Genomic DNA, 22,768 nt, shown 5'->3' with positions numbered 1-22,768 from the left:
TATGTGAGCAATGATGAAACATTTGGAGTGATAAAATAAGGCATACACATGTTACAACTATAAATCTGAACATGCATAGGTACAGTGTAATACATAGATTCTTAGGGGCATGGGAGTGTCCTAGTTGGAGAACTACTGATGTTGTGTCAAAAAATTGATTTTATATTAAGAAGGAAGGTTGGATCTGTAGCTTTTAAATTACATTTGCAGGAAACCACACTCTCAAATTACTGATATAAGATTGAATAGATGATAATGTTTATTAAGCCAACTGTAATATATAGTAACTTTCAAAAGCCACTTGTTCAGGTAGAAATTTACAGAAACAGTTGTTAACACTGCAGGCCTGTATACATATCCAGGAAAGATAACTCCACTCAGAAATTTAGACTGCTCTAGTAGCATATAGTAATTGCATAATTCCACAGAGAACATCCAATCAGTAAACTAATATATATATATATATATATATATATATATATATATATATATATATATATATATATATATATATATATAATATATATATATATATATATATATATGTATGTGTGTGTGTGTGTGTATATATATATATATACACACACACACAGTACTGTGCAAAAGTTTTAGGCAGGTGTGAAAAAATGCTGTAAAGTAAGAATGCTTTCAAAAATAGACATGTTAATAGTTTATATTTATCAATTAACAAAATGCAAAGTGAGTGAACAGAAGAAAAATCTACATCAAATCAATATTTGGTGTGACCACCCTTTGCCTTCAAAACAGCATCAATTCTTCTAGGTACACTTGCACACAGTTTTTGAAGGAACTCGGCAGGTAGGTTGGCCTAAAAATCTTGGAGAACTAACCACAGTTCTTCTGTGGATTTAGGCAGCCTCAGTTGCTTCTCTCTCTTCATGTAATCCCAGACAGACTCGATGATGTTGAGATCAGGGGTCTGTGGGGGCCATACCATCACTTCCAGGACTCCTTGTTCTTCTTTACGCTGAAGATAGTTCTTAATGACTTTCGCTGTATGTTTGGGGTCGTTGTCATGCTGCAGAATAAATTTGGGGCCAATCAGATGCCTCCCTGATGGTATTGCATGATGGATAAGTATCTTCTCAGCATTGAGGAGACCATTAATTCTGACCAAATCCCCAACTCCATTTGCAGAAATGCAGCCCCAAACTTGCAAGGAACCTCCACCATGCTTCACTGTTGCCTGCAGACACTCATTCGTGTACCGCTCTCTAGCCCTTCGGCGAACAAACTGCCTTCTGCTACAGCCAAATATTTCAAATTTTGACTCATCAGTCCAGAGCACCTGCTGCCATTTTTCTGCACCCCAGTTCCTGTGTTTTCGTGCATAGTTGAGTCGCTTGGCCTTGTTTCCACGTCTGAGGTATGACTTTTTGGCCGCAAGTCTTCCATGAAGGCCACTTCTGACCAGACTTCTCCGGACAGTAGATGGGTGTACCAGGGTCCCACTGTTTTCTGCCAATTCTGAGCTGATGGCACTGCTGGACATCTTCCGATTGCGAAGGGAAGTAAGCATGATGTGTCTCTCATCTGCTGCAGTAAGTTTCCTTGGCCGACCACTGCGTCTACGGTCCTCAACGTTGCCTGTTTCTTTGTGCTTCTTCAAAAGAGCTTGGACAGCACATCTGGAAACCCCTGTCTGCCTTGAAATTTCTGCCTGGGAGAGACCTTGCTGATTCAGTATAACTACCTTGTGTCTTGTTGCTGTGCTCAGTCTTGCCATGGTGTATGACTTTTGACAGTAAACTGTCTTCAGCAACCTCACCTTGTTAGCTGAGTTTGGCTGTTCCTCACCCAGTTTTATTCCTCCCACACAGCTGTTTCTGTTTCAGTTAATGATTGTGTTTCAACCTACATATTGAATTGATGATCATTAGCACCTGTTTGGTATAATTGTTTAATCATACACCTGACTATATGCCTACAAAATCCCTGACTTTGTGCAAGTGTACCTAGAAGAATTGATGCTGTTTTGAAGGCAAAGGGTGGTCACACCAAATATGGATTTGATTTAGATTTTTCTTCTGTTCACTCACTTTGCATTTAGTTAATTGATAAATATAATCTATTAACATGTCTATTTTTGAAAGCATTCTTACTTTACAGCATTTTTTCACACCTAAAACTTTTGCACAGTACTGTATATATATATATATATATATATATATATATATATATATATATATACACACCAATTTAATTAGTTATCCAAGGGCAGTTGTTCAGTGCTGAAATAGTTCAAGTCTTGTTTGACACCTAACTGACATATAGCTCTTTAGATATTACTTGATGGATGCAATAGCAATAATTCTAAATGCTTTCGTAGGCATGTTGCTACTTTTGATTCTGTTCTAGCCACAGTGTTACTTGATTTCCCATTATAACTTATACAATTTCAAGCACTGAAGGCTTTGAAATCCATTTCCTTTGTCTGTCCTAAAGTTTGAAAGAGTCCCCATGGCAACACATCATCATGGAGACTAGCAACAGTCCTGTCAGGATTGCAAATTGCTCAGCGTAGCAGCATTTGCACGTAGTAAGAATTTACTTTAATCTGGATCACTTGTCCAAATTCTATTTCTGATTGTACAAGCATTTATTTTAAGAATTAGTCCTTTTTATATATATATATACTTCCATGGTATGCATTTTGTTTTGATTCTGGAAAGCGTTCTTCTTCCAGCCTTTGAATTCAAGTGCAGTATGCTCAAGTAGTAGCGAGCATGATAAATGAGGCATCCTCGATGCAGTTTTAATGAGCACACGACTCGGATCAGGAATAGATCATAGTATAGTAGGTCAGTACCCACTCATTATGGTAATGACTGGTAGGGCTAAAAACACGTGACTCCTATGAACCACCATGTCATATAGACAATAATACATTTCCTTTTTGAAGTGCAGATTCGCAGTTAGTTTAAATAGTGCAGATCCGCATGCATCAAAGAACAACAACACCGAGCAATGGACAGAGTAGACGTGGTGCGTTAAATTGTAAGATTTGCCATTAAAGTTTCCGCATTTTATAGGCATGTGTTCCTTATCCACAGTTTCCTTAGGCAGATAGTATGTAATTGTCAAAGTAAGTGAAAGTACAGGTCTTCCTAAAATTAAAGACAAGTAAGCACATCCTTTTCAAATATTTACTCCAAAACCCGTAGAAATCCAGGGAAGATAGATGGAAGAATCGGCCTAACAGGTGTAAACTTTAACACTTGTCATGGCAATTACGGTGTAGTAAGCAGGCAGCAAAGCCAGAAGGAAAGAAAGTGAAACAGACTCCATATTAATGTGAACAATGATGGTTCAGTACGTTCCAGGCTGAAGTAAGTGCAGTTAAGCAGATACCCGATTACTTGCCTTGGTGTGTTAATGTCTTCAGTACAATCTTCCATTCTCACCATTGATAATTGAAAAGGGAAGGTATTGTTTATTCTTATACAGCCCATGGCAGCAAAACAGTTTGTTGGAAGCTGTTGAAGCAGCTATTGTCGTGCTGTTTTCAATTTGAAATTCCAGAGCATAATAAAAAGCTTGGCATAGAAAGGTTACTGTACATTTAAACCTAACCAGTGATTATTACTGTTATTATTTAATGTATTGGTTCTTCATAACAATGTCCAATATGGTGTCCCCCTGCTCTCCACTCTGTTTATGGCTTTCTCGATAAAAAATTCATTTCTGATAAAAAATAAAATAAAATCTCAAATTATACAGTACATACCCACTCTATTTCTCCTAGGAATTTCTATGAAATTGAAATTGGGTTCTGAGTAATGGCTTTCTGGCAAAAAATTGATAAGATGAAGTTGTGTGGGCTGGTGTTCAAGGATTTGTGTTTTGATAAGGTTAATAAATGCTTAGCACGTTCACTTTTTATCCTCTTATCAATCACTGAAATGTGCTTTTACGCATGCTTGTTAAACAGAGGCATGCGAAGCACTTAAGATATAGAATTAAAGTTATCCTTCACTTTATGTGACAAAATAGTAAAGATAATGGCAGATTTTTAAAAATCTAAACGGTGAGTGGGGGAGGATGGTTATTGAGAATAAATGTGTTTTTTAATTACTGGTAAATTGTTCATTTTTTGCTGTGAGGTGTTACCAAATCAAACAAAATATATACTCCTTACATTTTCCTGTTGAAGAAATCACTCATCTAGGGCAGCAGTGTGGAGTAGTGGTTTGGGCTCTGGACTCGTGACCAGAGGGTTGTGGGTTCAATCCCAGGTGGGGGGACACTGCTGCTGTATCCTTGAGCAAGGTACTTTACCTAGATTGCTCCAGTAAAAACCCAACTGTATAAATGGGTAATTGTATATACAAATACTGTGTAAAAAATAATGTGATATCGTGTAACAATTGTAAATCGCCCTGGATAAGGGTGTCTGCTAAGAAATAAAGAATAATAAAATAAGGGCGTTTGCAAAGAAATTAACAATAATAATGTTCTTTAAATCGTTTTGGCTCCCCCTGGTGAATCGCTGTACAATTACACGCATGCTGCAGCTCACGTGGATTGTTTTTCATGTATTCATGTTCCGGGGACGCTGTGTCTGCAGTCACAACCAGCTTTCGGTTTAAAATTTGTTTTAGTAATATTGTGAAATTAAAATTAATTAAATATAATAGACCTTTGGAAATATCTACCACGAGCAAAGACGTCGCTTGAAGGACGTGAGTGGAGGAACTACGCAGATATGATAATTAGGAATGATAGAATTCAGTACAATTTCCCTCTTGTAAACAATCGATTCCCAATGCAAGCAACACAACGTGTAGTTTACAATATTCTAACAATTTGAGTAAAATGACGTAGAGCTTCTCTGTTTTTAAAAGTAAAGTATTTTAGTTTTGAGATCTGAATTTGAAAACTGTATTACTCAAGGTCTAACGATTTTGTTTAGACGTGACTACCAATTATGCTACAAACCACGAAAGTCTTGATATATAATATCTCGTATCAAACATGTGTATTATCCGATAATACATTTTTATCGGCCGCACATTCACCGTGTCATTTAAAGACGGATATTGGGTTATGTCCGTCTATGACATGGTGAGTGTGCCGCCGATAAAGTGACGAGAGCTGATATTGCTTGACCTTGGCTTGAAGATACTTCACGAGAAATAAACCAAAGTTGTGTTAGTTGTAGAATATTCAAAACAATATGCGTTGTTTAATTCCTGGCGCCTGTCAACATAAATAAATAACATAAGTGAACAAAAACTAACATTTACGTACAGTTTGAAAAAGCAAGAGATTTTTTACAGATTGTGTCGTTTTTAAGTTAAAGTTTGAACAGTGTTCATTCTTTCAATTCTAGTGTTCATAGTGACCATTGTTTTTACTTCTGTTTTTTTTTTAATTTTTTTTTAAGAATGTCCAAACTGTGTGCAGTGTTTGGCGGTTCCAGGGGAATTGGGAAGGCTGTTTCACAGTTGCTTGCAGAGAAAGGGCACAGAGTGGTTGTCATAGCAAGAGATTTGGATGCAGCACACGCCACTGCCAGTACACTTGGAGGTATGGATGTGTGTCTCTTTATCGAGGATTTGCATAGTGTTTGTATTTCATACACATACCATAAACATACCATAAACATATTGTTTAATGGGATGTTTTTATCTTCAACCCAAACAAATAAACAAACAACACTGGCCTAATTCTGCTTACAATTTCCTGGTATTGTGGGGGGTTTCGTACACACTTACTTAATCTTTATTTTATTATTTTACACAATTGTAGCTGATCACGTTGCTCTAAAATGTGACGTGTCAAAAGAACAGGAAATCCAGCAAACATGGGAGAAGATTCAGACTGGTTTGGGTCACGTAAGCTACCTGGTGAATGCTGCTGGTGTAAACAGGTTTGTAACTTACCCCCTAATTGCAGATTTATCTGTGAAGTTAACTTTATGTATTTTGACTGAAGGTAGAAGTGGAGTAGCTAAGCATTTGAACACAGCTGCTGGCTCCCTTCTCATTCAGCTCTATACACTAGCTTAAAGTATTTGGTGAGTTAACCGCTTTCATTGTCATAGTTACCATAGTAACTGCAAATACCTAAACAGTGGAAAAAATGTTGATGAAAAGGTTGCACTTGATTAAATGTATTTTGCAAAAAGCCTGTCTCTTGTAGTTTATTGACTTGTACTTGTAAGAGAAACTTAGCTATGAAGTTAGACAAATATTTGACTTGTTGAAGTCTTGTTGAAACTTATGTATAATTAACAAAGCTTTACGTTTTTCTTTTAGTACAGCAGGTACTAATTCACAAATATAATGAAAAAATTTAATAACATTATAGCTTTAAAACTATAAGCAGAATACCAAGTGCAGAATGTTTCTTACTCCATGCACTACTATCTTCCCAAACACTCATCAGGTTAACCCAGAGGTCTGTACTAAAGTTTGTACATATTTTTTCATAGCAATTGGTACTAAGACAGTTCAGGGCTTGGGATTGTATCTGATTCTCAGATAGTACTCAATTTAGTGTGGAACTAAGGACTAAATTTACAGGTTTGTTACAATTGCCCAATTGTGATTAAATAAACAACTTGTTTATTTTTTGGGCAGGGATGGTCTGTTACTGCGAACAAAGACTGAAGACATGTTGACTCAGCTGCACACAAACCTCATTGGATCCATGTTGACGTGCAAATATTCTTTAAGAGGCATGCTACAGAACCAAGGAGGCGCCATTGTAAATTTAGGTTATGCTTTATTTACTATACCAAAGACTTTTCAGCTAATCCATTATAAATAATATAACTACTGTAAGAGCAAGCTTCCCAATGTAAAATAAAAAAATAAAAAAGTTATTAGAAAACCTGTAGAAAATGATGTCTGTTAAGCAGTGGACTTTTCTGTTCCAACTGCTAGAATACTGCTACACAGTTTGGGCTATTCTCAGTAAATACTTACATGTGTTTTTTTATGTACTACATAAAAAAGTAGTTTTTGTGTTGTATTGGGACTGTGCATGGTTTACAAATACGGATTCCATAAGTGGTGAAAGTTCAGGTCAGCAATAAAGACTAGATGATAAAATATTTTCTTATGCATTATTGCATCACAAGGTGGCGCTTTAAGAGAAGGAATAAGAAATTACCGTGATCAAGCTCTCACTGCATAGGCTTCATTTTAGCTAACCCCAAAGGTATCCTGTTTTCAAATACAGTACATACTCCAATTAAGTTGCAGTCACTACATTGTGCCTGTATTGTCCTTTTTATTTTTTTTTAACTAAACCATTTACACAGCATTACGAATACTTCTGTATTTAGACAAGGTCACAGAATGTGAATTCTTACGTATGTTATAATTATACATGTTTGTTTTATCTTTTTTGAATGATATTGTGTTGCTTATCATTAATGGGAGAGGACATTTTTTTCAGTGTCAGTGCTGTGCCAGTCTTGACAGTCAGTCATCACAGCACATTGAATTGAATACCCTTTTTGTGCAGGCAGCATTGTTGGACTGAAAGGTAATGCTGGTCAGAGTGCATACAGTGCCAGTAAAGCGGGGCTTGTGGGATTCACACGCTCTCTTGCTAAAGAAGTGGCCGGAAGGAATATTCGAGTGAACTTGGTTGCTCCAGGTACTGTAGGCTTTCGCCTTTTTATACTGTTTAAAAACATTGCAGCGAGTTTCCTTGTAAAATGAAGCTGTATTTATCCAGAACTTCACTTTCAGCTGAAAGTGCAATTACCCCACCCCCCTTGTTTAAAAAAGTTCCTTTGTACAAGGAACCAGTTATGAACCAATCCACTGCTTGTATTACTTGAAACACAACAATAACACTGTCTCTCCTAATTACAGTATTTAAAGGGGGAGCTGTGTATTCATCATTATCCAATTATCCCTGTTTATATGGTGGTTATTACCAGTGTAAGATTCACTGTGATTTACGTTATCTGTTGCAGGGTTTATCCACACAGACATGACTTCAGGTATGGATGAAGAGGACCGGAGGAGAACCATCCCCCTGGGTCGTTTTGGGGAGCCCAAAGATGTGGCCCATGCAATCCTCTTCCTCCTCGAGTCTCCCTATATTACTGGGCAGGTGCTTGTTGTGGATGGAGGACTTCAGCTCACAATGTAACCCCCCTGACCTCTGGCTGCTTGTCATGTGCGGCGCCTGGTTTTATGAAAATTTGTTTTCTATTTATAAACTATATAAAAGAGAATAACTTTCATATTGTACACCTGCTGTAACAACAGTGCCCAGGTTACCTTCACATTTCTCATGGTCCAGAACCCTATTTAAATGCAGTTAGATTGCAAGTTTCTCAGTGGGTCAAATTTACTGTCAGAATACATGGAGTGACCATCTGTTAGCACCAGCTAACCCCAGTTTAAAATGGCTCATAAATGTTGTGGTATTCCAAAATCACTCTCCTTGTTTAATAAACCATAAATGACCACCCAGTGAGCTTCCTAAATGGCAGTTTAAAGTAAAGGATAAGTGCAGGGTAGATGGATTCCTGCATTTCTCCTCCTCTTCTTCAATGTTGTTGGGTAAGTTCATAGAAAATTACTAAATACAGAACTGCTGTGTGGAGACGAATGACTTGTGTTTGCAACCTTTGATTTAAGACAGTTGCTGTTCATTTTGCTGCTGCTTATAATCGATTCCCTACACTTAAAAGTAATTAATTGCTTATTTAATGTCTACTGTATCAGCAGGTGACATCATACTGAGTCACTTTTCAAGACGTGTCTGACTATACTCGCCGGTATGGATTGAGAAAGAAATATATCTCTTTCTGGGACAGACCACAACCATAATTATGATGCGTGTGAGTGAGCGTGCGTGCATGCATGGAAGGGAAACTGGCCAGATAGAAAACCAAACTTTGGTTTGGATAAAGCCATTTATAGAAGATGCCTTCCAGAGATTTCAGTGAACCACTTCAGTATTTACTGCAGCATATTACTTGCAGGCTTGTTTTACTTCATTTTGTCTCCGTTGATTACTCTTCATGTTTCACAATTTGCATTTGTTTGCTTTAGTTATCTGTATTTATTTATTTAGTTTTGCTTTAATTTTAGTTTTTTCCAAATGCCAGAAGTGTATCTAATAATAAACAAAGTTAATTTTTGACACCTGAGCTGATAAGGCCAGGGACTTGAGATCCAGTGAAGTTTCTTCAAGGTCAGCTCAAATGTAAATACAGATAAATAAAATCTCCTCTGCATAGAAAAATAAGTTGAATCTACTAACCACTGGTTTGATAATTGTTAAACTGAAACACACCCACCAGTTTGTAGAAACTTGCAATCAATTTCACAGCAGACAACTGTTTTTATCCCTATTGAGGTCATTTTCTAAATATGACAATTTTGCAGCCAATGGCAATTGCTATAGTGCTATGTATATTTTGAAGTAAGAATCTGTGAAATAAGCAAAGTCCTCTTATCCCTGTGTGGTTTCTGTAGAGGAAACTGATTCATGCCCTGGCTACTCATGTTAATCCCCTGCTGCCTCACCCAGCCAATACTGTATTCTGATTGTATTCTCACTGGGCGGGACAATGTAGTTTTCCAATAATGAGGTAAACTGGGTGTGCAACTAAGAACAGTTTACTATGCGTTTCAAATGAGTTATCTGCCTACTCATATCCACAGAGACACTACCCCATAGAAAGTAACATTTCTTGGGAGGAAGTGATGTCATCCATTTACTGTCTTCACAAAAAAACAAAAAAACGGAATAATTCTGGATTTTGTTTTGCAACTCAAAAGGGCACCTCCAGCTTCACCGTGGTTGTTCAGTAGTGTTTGTAGATGTTGTCCAGGTTCCCCCCTCAATGTGCTGCAAACATTACAAAACAAAGTGTACTTAAAACTACAACAAAAACAGCTTTTATTCCTGGACTTTCATTTTCAACACAAAGTGATGTTTGGAGCACAAGCCATAAAAGCATCTGATGGCTTAGAAATAAAAAGGTGACAACACAATAAGAAATGTAATATGCATTAATACAGTATTTTGAAATTGAACAGATAATCACAAGTGGAGTAAAACAAACTGCTTAAAGAAAGTCACATTTTGTTAAATGATAAAGAATGTTTATTTAAAATATATACTTTAAACCACAAGTAAATACTTTTTTAGTGAAAGTTTGGATAATTACTGTATGCAATGAATGACTATGTAATAAAAGCCAGGATCTGTTAAATTGTATTACCTAATGATCCTAAAAGGACAGTTTTATTGTGTCTTTTTAAAATGGAAGGTGAAGTGCCTAACAATACTAAGATCTTGTACACACACACACACACACACGTTATAAATAATAAAAAATGCTTATGTGAGCCACTAGACACTACATGTATAATTAATATTAGGTACTTGATTGAAATACATATTGTATGTTAATAGTAAGCAGTTTTACTTATATATATATATATATATATATATATATATATATATATATATATATATATATCATACTGCTAAATGTGGGTAGCTTGGCTCGACTGCAGTGCTGAAACTGAAAAAGGCCACATTCTTACTTTAGTCCTGTGAAGAATAAAGCAAAAGAAACAACAAAGGCAAAGCAAACAAACTAAAGCATTTATGTCTTCCCTTTTGCATTCATTTATTTTACATCTGTCCTATTCACCACTATATTATCCACCTTTCTTTGATCTGCTGTATTTATTGGTCTGTACTTCCGACTGACCTCCAAGTCACACCTTACAGACACATTTCTTTAACAACTTGCTTTTGTTACTCTCATAAATTCTCAACAATGGCACTAGACTTGCCCTCAAGTCAATAACATTTGACAAGCATTCCCCTTCTAATTGCATGTAATAACAGTTTTGCTAATGGTTTCAGCTGAAAGAATGAAGGCACAGCCTTATGCCAAAGCTAGAGCTTTTGTTGTGCTGGCTGTTTAAAAAAACGTTTACGGAAGTAAATAAAAAAAAAAGACAAATATTTTGTTTATTAGGTAGTTTGCATGGACTCTGCCAAGGCTGAAGGTCTGGATGGGGTATATTGCAGAATAAAAAACTACACTATTTCATTATTGATCCTTGTGGTATAGAGGCACTCAGGAGATAATGTAGTTTCAAAGTCATTTACTTGGTTGGGGTGAATTTACTGCAGTTTTTGCTGTTAGATCAACCTTTCACCAAAACCCTGTATATACAATTTAGACTTTATATGTCTATATTGTGAATACTGAAGAAGCCCTCTATTAATATAGAAAAGATTGGCACCCATTTAACATGCATATCTAGATACTGCTTTTGCGAGAGAAAAACATTCCTACCATGTACATCCGGAGCACTTACAACTGCCCCAAGGCTCTAATTGCAATTGCTTACAAGGTAACCACACCTCTTTTTTTAGTGAACAAGGTCTGCGTATTTGTACCCTTTGATTCTTCTAACTGGGTCACAACTATAGGTAATGTTCTTAAATAGTGTAGCACTTATGTTTACCCTGTTTCACTGCTTTTATTAAATTATCCTAACCACTTTTTACAGGTGTTTAGTAAGGCTGCAAATTTTTATTTATTTATTTATTTATTATCTAAACAGGAAATATGCATGGCTAAGCCTGGCATTTAGTATTATATTCAAATAATATCAAATATTGTTTAACATTAATATGCATATATGTTCAGAATATACTGTAGCTACTACGTAGCAGAGTATCTTAAAAAACAAAAAAAAAAAAACTACAAGTCTGGTGCAAGTAAAAGGTTATTGAAACCTGAGCAATAGGTTAACAGTCCAAACTCACGCCAGCATATCCAACTACGAGCTGAGAGTGAATACAGAACTGCAAGCTCTTGCAAGGGCCAAGATTCTCTATATCATTGATAGTGTGACATCTTTGACATCTTTTAATTCTGGTTCCACAAGGGCAGGCTGGCATAGTAGGATGGCAGTGCCAGGTAGACATCACAGCACTCTGGTCTACAGGTCGTCGCTCTCCACCAGCCCTGGCTGTGTCAGCAAATGGACTGGGCTGGCTTCTGGGAAGAAAGCTGCCTTGACATCCAGACCCTTTTCAGTGAGTGCTGCGTATCGACTGGTTGAGGGACGCACCTTCTTCGGCTTAGGGGTGTGCGATTGCTGTTGCCACTGAGCTGTGGAGAAAAGGAAGTTGCTTGTCTGTACATTTTCTTTTCTTTTTTTTTTTTTTTTTTTTTTTTTTTTTTTTTTTTTGGTTCAGTTAAAAATTGTGACCTATGAAGTTCCTCCATGACTTCAAGCACCTCGTAACAAATTCTGAGGTAGTATCAGATAGTACTGGGGGAAAAAAAAAGTATTTTGCTCAAATGGTTTATTGTGGGTTGTTCCGCGCTTGTTCCAGGGACCCAGTATTGCTTGTCTATTTTACTTTTGATAATATGAACACAGGTTTTAAATACTTGGTTATCATTATTTGAAACATCAGGTGTGGAATATACTGTAGTGAAATGTAATATATATATACCATATATATATATATATATATATATATATATATATATATATAGATATATATATATATATATAGATATATATATATATATATATATATATATATATATATATATATATATATATATTGTAAGATGATAAATGATTCCTTTTATATCATTTATTCATTTAAGCAAATTCTACAATCCTTACATATGAATATTAAAATAAACCTGCTGATAAACATTTTAAATGTTTTACTAGTAAATGAAAAGCAGTCTTAAGTGAAGGCTCTTGACATGGGTTAGCACAGGCATACCGATCTTCAGTAGCCATCAAAAATAAAAATTCTGGTCCAATAGACTAATTAAGTTATCTGAGTTCTTTTTTTTAATAAATAACTTTTTGGTGCGAGTATCTTTTTTTTTTTTTTCCAGCTGGCTCCAGTGGGTAAAACTCAGCCACACATTTAGGCACTGGACAAACATTCCAAAGGAAAAAAACTGATAATCTTAGTAAGCAGTAAAACAAATATTTACAGTGTGACATTGCAGAAATGATAATTAACCTTAGTGGAAATTTCTACCTAGCCAGAACATGTTTTTTGTATTTATTTAAGAGCTTTCAAATAAAATTCCCAAAGCGGTATTTTTGTACTGGGTATTTCTGATGGAACGCATGAATAAACAAAAGAATGAGAGAAAAAGGGAAAGGCATTTATGAAAAATATTAATAAAAAGTATCCAACTTATAAAAAAAGTTCTGTGGAATACAATCCATAAAGGCTAATCCTAATGCCATTCTGAAGTAGTATAACTATAAAGGTCCCCTGCTGAGGAGTCAATAATGGCCACGGTAAATTGAGCTTTTAGGAATATGCACCATTCCTAAATATGTGTTGCGGTGGAAATTTCAATTGCTCTGGAGCAATTTACAGTCCTAATTGTAGTCCAACAAGACTTAATAATACCCAGTAATACCCTATAAAAAAATAAACATTTACCTCAAAAAAGATGAATATACCCTTGCTTTCATCAGTAACTGAAAACAGCCTGTACTGTAAACAGCTTGAAATGTGTCCTGTATTGCCTTCAACAGGCTACTCAAAACATGATAAAAACATTTTTGTTGTATACTTTTAAATATTTAATTTTAATTTTAATATCATTACCGAAGAAAAGAAAATTGTATTAACTGTTAACACTGCCTCGTTATATAGTATCCAGTAACAATGCAATTGTAATTTAAAAAATAATAACAAGGCCATCAAATGGGACTTCCAGTAACTAACTAACTGAAGGTCTTGCTGACTCTATTTAACTCAGGTACAGTTTATTTAATATCCAATATTGAATGATGTCAAACAGACTTGGAGTTCTACAGACACCACTCCTGTATTTTCTAAATTAGAGCCATCAATAGATTACAGAACTTACTATAGACATCAAGCCTAGCAGTGCTCGATACGATTCCAGCTTCATTCTTGGCAGACACAGTGTACCAGCCAGCATCTTCCTTGGTAGCTGGCTGGATTATCATGCAGATGTAGCCGTAGTTGTCGTGGTGCATGCTGGGAAGATGTGAAAAGAGCAATATTGTTAGGTTAGGATTTGAAAGTTAAAAAACAAATTAAATATGCATTTTAATTGTTCGGTTTTGATTGAACCCATATAAAAGTTTACCATGGTGAATTTAAACAGCAATTTTGCAGTTTACCATGTTTTCACATTTTTATGCATTTTACCACAGTTTCGTCATGTTATTATCGATGCGTTAACACATTTCTATGCTTGCCTATGCTTTAACTAAGGTTTACCACAGTAAACTCGTCAACACGGAATGTAGAAACGTATTTTTTGGGCAGAAGCAGTTAGGTCTTCAAATATGTATCGGAAATAATGTTTGGTACCAGCAGCAAAAAAATAATCAGAATTAGAGAAATGGCTTTTATAATTGCTAGTAGCAAACACTGTAACCTTTGTAGTGAGGAGGTTTACAATCAACAAACAATTTCAATTTTTTGGTACTTGAATCAGCTTGCTGCAGTTTCCATCAGGTAGATAAAAAGCAAGTAAAACGTAGTTAAAAAGATCACTACAGTCTGCTTTTGTATTTCAACCTAGAGGCATCAAAAAGTGCTGGTATTGTATTACCTGACTCTGTCAGTGTTGTGAGTGAGGGATTCATTTTCCTTCTTCCAGAAGATCTGGGGGTACGGCACCCCAGACACACGACACTCCAATCGCACGGGGTACCCCTCCGCCACGCCGGTGTTCTGGAGCTTCTCTATGAAGGCTGGGGTTTTGTGCATCTCTTTAGCTGTGGAAACAAAAGCAGGATCCGATCACGAAATGTAACCGACTCTCATACCAGTCAGGAGATGGCGCTGTGTCAAGGTACAATTTGAAGAAATACCCAAGGATTTATGGGGTTGTGTATGTGTAGGTATTCCAAATAATTCTGAATCCCGAATAAAATTCAACAGACAAAACTTGCACTGTTTATATTTTACACATTTATACTAGAAGATAGAAGAAAAAAGTCATTGAAATTGCGGCTCTTTAAACAAAAGACTTTGAACTGTTTAAATGACCCCAGTTTTTCTGTGGTGTTTCTTTTATATATTGCTTTTATTGTATTTTTTGTTATGATTAGCAACAGATGACAACCATGAGTCTCAGTCATTTAAAAACAGTAGTTTAAAGTAATGTAAAGTGATATTTCCCTTTGGGGGCAGTTTGAGCATGGCAATCAACTGCATTTCTAAGTGTCCTGCTCCACATCCATATTGTGCATGTTTTTGCCCCCACTAATACACAACAGAGAATATCCACTTACAATAAGTTGTTCTATGGCTTTAAATTGTATCATTTACATAGCTGCCTCAGATGCTTACATTTTCAAAAAGCAAAAATGTGATTATTAACTATTCATTGACATAATGCAAAGGTTGCCCGTGTGTCGCTAAGTTAACCTGTGTGATCTAAGGAAACACAGGCAGCAAAAAGATTGTGGTCAAAAAACATCCTGTGAGGCAAACCTGATCCTCAGTAAATTACAATTAAAAACAGCTAACAGTTTACTTCTTAGCTTTTGTTTAAAATTCGTGAGGTTATGGAGTCCAAGGAATTCTGAGAAAGCTGCATTTAAATAATGGCTGAGTGGCATGTTTGGTCTGTGTGGGGTTTTCTAGAAGAGGGTATTGTAGTAGGAAAATATTGTAATATCCATTTTGTCAGTGCAGAGTGAGGAACACTTAAAACTGTATATACAAAACATAGTATTGACTGGTATTAGTCCCTGCATGACTAACTTCAGGGGATATGACCATCAGGGTCTAAAACCTGATGAAACATGATACCATTAATTAACACTTTAAAGAACATTTTCTTACTTGTTATTAGTATGACTAACCTTGAATCACTGATCTCCCTTTCATGGTAATGCCAATTATTTAGATATCTTGCTACTTTTTTGTGTGGAATATACTCACTGGCCCTGGTTTATAATAATTGGACAATTACCATTGCAAGTAATTGCGATTTCTAAAGCAGTGCCGTGAGGCTGGTAATGACCTCTTTACCTGCCACAATGAGCTCCAAGCTGAAGGAGTTCTCTCCGGCTCGGTTGCTGGCTATGCAGGTGTAGATCCCAGCGTCTCCAGCCGTGACTGGCTCGATGATGAGGGAGTGTACTCCATTCTCTCGCACCAGCATCTTGTGAGAGCTGTCAGGACGGATGGTTTTGCCATTCAGCTGCCAAATGAGATCAGGCGTTGGCAACCCACTTACCTACAAATACAACAAAACCAAGCACTATTGGTGATTCAGAAAAATAGAGCTCTGACTCTGCACTGAGCTACTGCATCTAAAAACCTTGAAGTTCACAGTGTTTGGCTTAATTATCAAGCTCAGTTTATATCTGGTAATTAACAGTCTTAATACAGCAACCATTAATAATACAGTGTATTTGTCTAATATTCATACAGCATTTTGCTGTTGGCAAAAGTAGTGCAGTCCTATTGATTTACTGCCTTGCAAATACTTTACAAATACAGACCTTGGGATGGGTTTTAGCTGTAAAGCTTTTGCCTAGTTGCAGGAAGATGCTGATGGTTTCATATGGAACACTATGAATCCACAGTATTGTATTGAACCTCCCTCCACTATCAGCTAGTTATTAAAGCAGTAACAGTAATATGAAGAGGATCACAAAAAAAGTTACCTTTGAACATTTTACATGCATTGGATAAATAACAGAAACCTATATTCCAAGTGTATGTCAAAAACAGACCACCTGTATGAAAAGTAAAGTTTGGGTAGAGTTCACTGTAACACTACCCAGGTACGTGTCTGAAAGTGCTGAGTCTACTGTACTAGAGTACACGTCCCCTTAAGAAACACATTAACAGCTACAGCCTGCAAACATAGATTCTTTTTAGATTTCAGGACTAAAATGTGTTCTGTATACAATGTCTACCACTGCATTATAATTTTCTATATCACATATTTGCTTTCTGCCAGTAGCCATTCTATTACTTTAAATGCTTTCCATATCAAAATTGCAAGCCTTGGTTGCTTCTTATTAGTTTGTTTTCTGGCATTTAACCTGTTGTCCATAGCTGTACTGGCACCTCAACAGCTTCTCATAACCCCACTGGGCACTTTGTCAGCTGGCTTTAGCTTTCTTGGCAGCTTGACTGAAGCTCATATATTTATTGGCTGCTATAGATTTACTGGCTCTTCAACTGCCGTCCATTCCTTCAAACCTCATCTGACCAGCTTACTTCAATTAATTTTAAAATACAAAGGAGGCCAATTTCAAATTGAAGGGTGTAGTTAAATGTTGCCATCTCTACTCTTCACTAAGCCTAGAACCTAATTCAAAACATGACTGCCATCATGTAAAAGAAATGAAGCCTAGTTTATTATAATGAGAAAAAGGCAAGTTTAATTCAAGCAAAATGCAGCCGGGAGCGTAAGCATTCACAATGACCTTAAAATAACTTCTCATCACATTCCAGCTCTGAGAAACCTCTGAACCAAATTTTCAAAAATTAAAAAAGAGCTGGTGTTTAGGGAGTAAATCTTATTAAATATTAATTGCAAGCTACAAAACATTAGTTTCCCTGTCATCTCACTTTAAAGCATTGTACATTTAGGCCCGGACTCTCCAAAGTGCCTTAAGATATATTTGATCTATTATTGTATTAAACATATGTCTTGTGGTTACTTGGTTAAGTTCTGAGTAAGTCATTTTTTGAAGCAGAACCCTGACATTACCTTGCAGTCCATCCTGCAGAGCTTCCCCTCCTGAACAATCAAGTCTCCGGGTGCCTGCAGAAAATGTGGCCTGAAGTGGCGCTCCTGGATTGTATCATTTTCATCCCCACTGTCTCGGGAACGGGATCTGGGTCTAAGAGCAAAGGCACACTTTTAGTATATAAATGGCAAACCTGCTTCAGCCAGTGATGAATCGGTAGTCTCTAGTATCCCTATTTCTCTCAAATTTCAATTTCACACTTCCCAGGCTGTTATCATTTTCAATCACTGTGGCCCCAGCGTCTTTTATAAAAAAATAAATAAAAAAAAACTGATGTGACTGAGATCATCACATTGCCAATTTCCTATACTGTAAATTAACTTCAGCCGATTCCTGGAAAGGGTTAATTACAGCGCTACAAACTAATGCACGCGTGTTTGTGGCTGAAGGTCGAAATAATCAAGTTATAAGGTAATTGTACATCATGGCTGGAGCAGGGAGAAGGGAAGGGAATGCAAGCCAGCTGACCGCACGCATCTCTGTGTGTTCTGCTTTCACATTTTTTAAATGGTCAGTTTGAGAAATAAACTTTGTTCAACTGCTGACCCTCCTTTAGTACAAAGCTCACGCTACATACTGTTTTACACAATAGTAATGTTGCTTTTAAATTACTGTGGCTTTATTCATGGCTCCTGTGTGTGCCTTTATTTTACAGCAAGATGTTACGATGTATAACATGTTAAAGTAGACAAATATCCCAGTAAAGAATATGTTATGTAGGCCTTACTTTACCCCAGTGAATTAACTACAAAACAAAGGATGCCAAATAGCAGTTCAAGTTAAACATTGTTTATTCCTGAAATAAATTGTACATAAAGTTGACACCGCATTTTTTTTTTTTTAATTTTCATTCCTTGCCATTGCTGTTTTTTTGCAGTAAACGGTGTCCATAGACATGTTTTCATAAAGTAATAACATGAGGCTTACTTGTGCCTTTTTGTAGCTGAACATGCAAACGAAAACTGAAATTTAACTTTAAACACTTAAAGTAAAACAAACATGGAAATGGCGTTGTAAACTGAAGGGGAAAAAACTCACCATTTTGGTTCTCATTTATTATATTCCACATAACAGAAAGTTGCAACAAAAAATACATCATATATACAAACTATATAAAAATTACTACACAACATTTCCATCAAATTAGGCACTGTTTAAGCAAAGCATTTCAGAATGACGTGCTTGTCTTTTTTCTGTCCCGTGAGATTCTGAAAGCTTTTTTGACCCAGATGGCCTTACATAGAGATCACTATACGTGCGCGCATATAAACTGGTTTGTTTACTTTTTGCTGTCTAAAACTTTTAAATAGAGGCTCAAGAGCTGCTGTGTTGATCCTGTGTTTTTTTTAAATACATATTAATCTCACACGGAGCTCTTTTTCATTTGCCATTTTTGAAACTGTCGCACAACTTCTGGTGAGGCGGTAAATAAGTGCAGGTATTTTTGTCATTTCTAGCGAATACGAACAGCTGATTTTTGTATCCGAATACATGTCAAAAAATATTTGTTCGAATATTCAGATATTTGTCCCAGCTCTAATATATATTATCACATTAGCTGGACATTAAATACTCTAAGTACTGTATTACAAGTATTTTAATTTCCTACAACTGTTATCAATATCCATGATCACCTAAAGCGCCAAAAAACGTATTCCATTTAATGCAGAAGATTAATTACATTAGATGCTTTGGAAGCATTTGGTACATTAACAAACTGTGGGTACTGTGTAGACACAGGCAGTTATTGTAGACGGTAGTTGTGACCCTAAAGTCACTTAGAGAGGCATTGTTGACAATAGTCATGATAGACAAATCCTCCCCTTTACTGCTCACAGTGTAAATCAATAAATGGGTATTGCATTTAAAATGTTTCTTACATTTGTGAAAATCTTGTTAAGAACCCTGAGAAACAGATATTTAAACCTCTCCATATAGAGTTTGGCATTTTAAAAGCATTCAAAGTGAAAGTCAAACAAATCAGACACATAAAAGACAAGATTAAATGAGCCATACGCGTTTTACTCCAAAGCGGTGGTTCATTGAGTAATCTCGCTTGTACATCTTTCCATTTTCAGAATTTGCCATTACACCGTAATTTATCAAATGCCTTATCTCAGGTGACATGTCTGAATATCCGTCAATTGTTTTTAAAACACCACGGAAAACACAAGATCCTGTTATGGAATACTGTTCAAAAGGTGATCGAATTTTACACGCCCACTTTTGCCTTACAACAAAACCGCTAGTACATCCTCAGAAAAACTTCACAACAGCAAAGAGCCTTCAGAGGATGTCCTTGCAGACTGATTTGTAAAAACAGCAGTAGTTGCAGATTAAAACTTTAATAAACAAAATTCTTAAAACACATTTTGTGGATTAACTAAAATATGGAAATAGGTTGTAACCTATTCCTATAATTTTGCTCCAAGGTGATAGGGTTTTTGTGACAATGAGTATGTTTCATCCTTAGGATTTCCAAATCCACTTCATATCTCTTTTGTCTGTGTTTTATTACTTTAACGTTTCTACATCTGATAACATACAAGCTTAACAATCAAGCAGCAATATAATACATACTTGTTCAAACAGTCTTAAATGTGAGTTTAAAACTATCAAATTAAATCCAAAAATCAGTTTATGACATTGCAGCTGTACAGGAACAATGGGGTATTTGCATAATGATGAACAAGAGTAACAAACAAAACCAAGTTAAACCATTCTTTATAAGCTTTTAGCTCGACCGTGCTCTTTTTACAACATATTGCAGTATTAAGTTTTTATCGCTGACTGGTGGACATAATTTCATCCTCAAACTAATTTAACCCTACTATGGGCTAACTTATTCCTCCCTGCACCTGTCTGAACTGCTTAGGTCAATTTCTATTGAATAAGATCACATTGAAATAATAAACATGCAAAAAAGCAAGTGATGAGCTAGCATGCTGAGATTGCCTGGGAAAGCCTCTGAACTAACATACTGTAAATACTCAGGGCAGGCCCACTCTAATTTAACATAGGCAAGACCATTAACCTTAAAGTGAATGGAAAGATAACATGAGCATTGTACTGCATGCCTAACATGGTGCTTTAGAAATATACAGTGATTTCAGTTGTATGGACAACTTGCAACCCAGCATAAAAACAGGGCCACACGCAATTATTTTCTCAAGGATCTAGTGTAGGGTAAACTTCACTGTTAGCCTTTGTGGTACTTGTACAGTATCTACTGTTCCTGTCATAGGACAGAACTGGCGATTGCTTCAACTTGAAACCTGCTATCTGGTCAATTCAGTCATGGCCCATTGACAACTCTGAATGTGAACCCCATCGTACGTGTCGTACCTCCTGATGTGACCTGGAGGAGATCGTTGAGTCCGGCCTCTCTGATTCACAGCCTGCACCATCAACCTTCCTGTACAGCTTGTCCTGCCCTGCATAAAAGAGGCAATGGTTTAAACATTACTAAAGAAATTAAGTTAACTCAGGGAGAGAATGGAACAATACATACACTGGTACTGTATGTGTTGTTTGAATACACCCCCAAGGAAAGCCTTAATATTTCCATTTGAGATCTTTATGTTTGTTGTCAGTATATACTATATTGGTGTGGGGGCACTCAAGTGCTGTTGTGGTGTACAGTACCTATATTGCTACGTAACACCCCTCTGCTAGGGTTCCTTACAATTTGCTACACTTCACCTTTGCATGTTTTGCGTACCGTATGGGAAAGCTGCTTACGAAAAATCCAGACAGCAAAGTATTTACTTGCAGTGACCCCAGAAAAGAAAACAGGTCTTTGCATTATACTGGAGAATTGAAACCATCTGATCTGAAGTTAGTACTTTCATTCAAAGCAATTGCTTATCTTGTTTTGACCTGTCAAGAGACTTGCTGTTTTGGCTGCAGACTAGCACACGCTATATGAATAACACAAACTCTAACACAACCTAGCATGTTTGTTAATAGTCACAAACAACAGATCATGTTGTTTGGGATAGGGAACTTTTGAGTAAATCCCAACCCAAAAAGTCCCAACCAGGCAGGCACTAATGAATTTTTGCCTTGGTTTTTATTAAGATTATTTTCCACAATTATGATACAAAATGTTTTCTGGAGTGAGGAAAGCGTATGTGCCGTTATATGCCAGAGGAGTTGACATACTGACATGCTAGCTTTTACTGCCAGACGTACTTAATAAACAAAACAAGGTCCCCTGAAACTCATAAATGCTGATTCACTTCAGTGTTACTCGATGAGCAGCACGTTGTCAGCAACCCGTTAATTACTGAGTGGCAGCACGCACAACAGGCTCCTGGAAATATGCTGTAGACAAGAGTAATTCTGCGAAGCAATTTGCATTGTTTACTGAATGACCTGGCACTAGACCTCAGCTCTGTGTTATTGTGAGGGGAATCATTAGATAAAATCAATTTCAATCACTCAACATGAATTCTGAGGTAAAATTATAACAAGGGCAAGAAGTAAAACATTTCAGCTAATGTCATCGATGTCATGTTTGTATATGTTATTTAAATAAACTGTGAGTTAAAATGTTGTGAATAGGGCCTAAATAATAGTCTGGTAGTTTACAGAGAAGTTGATAGTGGGGAATTTCAACCGAGCTATAATAGTGGAGATTTAAAGCATGTTGATATATTTCAGCAACAGAATATAAATGCCAGCAAACAGCGCTGGAGGTTAGTTGATTAGGATTTTAGCCAAGCCAATGTAGCCAAGCTCTAAGGTGGTAAGACATCCAAGACAAAACATTTCTGCGGCACCTACTTTACCTCCAGGATATAAGACAAACCCCCTATTAATTGTGTGTACATGTTTGTACATGTTTTAAAAACATTACTTTCTTAAAATCAAATTTTAGAAAGCAGACAGTATGCAGAATTTACATGCAAGAGTATGTCTGCATCCAGACGTCACTGATCATATGTCTCAGTGACTAATATCCTGGTAGGTAGACTGAGAAA

At 36.5% G+C, this 22,768-nt stretch overlaps 2 protein-coding genes across 7 annotated transcripts in view; one reads left to right on the top strand and one right to left on the bottom strand.

The window, feature by feature from the left end:
* Positions 1-4,537: 4,537 nt before the first annotated feature.
* cbr4 (carbonyl reductase 4) lies at positions 4,538-10,229 on the top strand. Its single transcript, XM_034034842.3, has 6 exons — positions 4,538-4,703; positions 5,408-5,550; positions 5,773-5,893; positions 6,606-6,742; positions 7,498-7,632; positions 7,958-10,229. Exons 2-6 carry the CDS (start codon positions 5,409-5,411, stop codon positions 8,134-8,136), a joined length of 714 nt encoding a protein of 237 aa, XP_033890733.1. The 5' UTR covers positions 4,538-4,703; position 5,408; the 3' UTR covers positions 8,137-10,229.
* palld (palladin, cytoskeletal associated protein) overlaps positions 9,884-22,768 on the bottom strand; it is a 155,588-nt gene continuing 142,703 nt past the window's right edge. For all 6 annotated transcript variants that reach the window (XM_059032131.1, XM_034034838.3, XM_059032135.1 and 3 more), the window contains 6 exons: positions 21,129-21,217; positions 17,744-17,876; positions 16,045-16,252; positions 14,615-14,780; positions 13,898-14,031; positions 9,884-12,145 (listed from right to left, as the gene is read on the bottom strand). In XM_059032131.1, the coding sequence (XP_058888114.1) occupies positions 11,973-12,145; positions 13,898-14,031; positions 14,615-14,780; positions 16,045-16,252; positions 17,744-17,876; positions 21,129-21,217 (903 nt within the window). In that variant the 3' untranslated portion in view covers positions 9,884-11,972. The remainder of the gene's footprint in view (positions 12,146-13,897; positions 14,032-14,614; positions 14,781-16,044; positions 16,253-17,743; positions 17,877-21,128; positions 21,218-22,768) is intronic.

Source organism: Acipenser ruthenus, chromosome 1 (assembly GCF_902713425.1).
Source record: "Acipenser ruthenus chromosome 1, fAciRut3.2 maternal haplotype, whole genome shotgun sequence".
NCBI lineage: Eukaryota > Metazoa > Chordata > Actinopteri > Acipenseriformes > Acipenseridae > Acipenser > Acipenser ruthenus.
The sequence above is the reverse complement of the archived record's forward strand: the minus strand, read 5'-3'. Positions and strand labels throughout refer to the sequence as shown.

What these genes read in the sequence shown, in the direction of transcription:
- cbr4 (XM_034034842.3), top strand. Translation starts at nt 5,409, where the DNA reads ATGTCCAAACTGTGTGCAGTGTTTGGCGGTTCCAGGGGAATTGGGAAG. An exon ending in CACTGCCAGTACACTTGGAG is followed by an intron (nt 5,551 to 5,772) that starts GTATGGATGTGT and finishes ACACAATTGTAG; the next exon opens with CTGATCACGTTGCTCTAAAA. An exon ending in AGTGAACTTGGTTGCTCCAG is followed by an intron (nt 7,633 to 7,957) that starts GTACTGTAGGCT and finishes TATCTGTTGCAG; the next exon opens with GGTTTATCCACACAGACATG.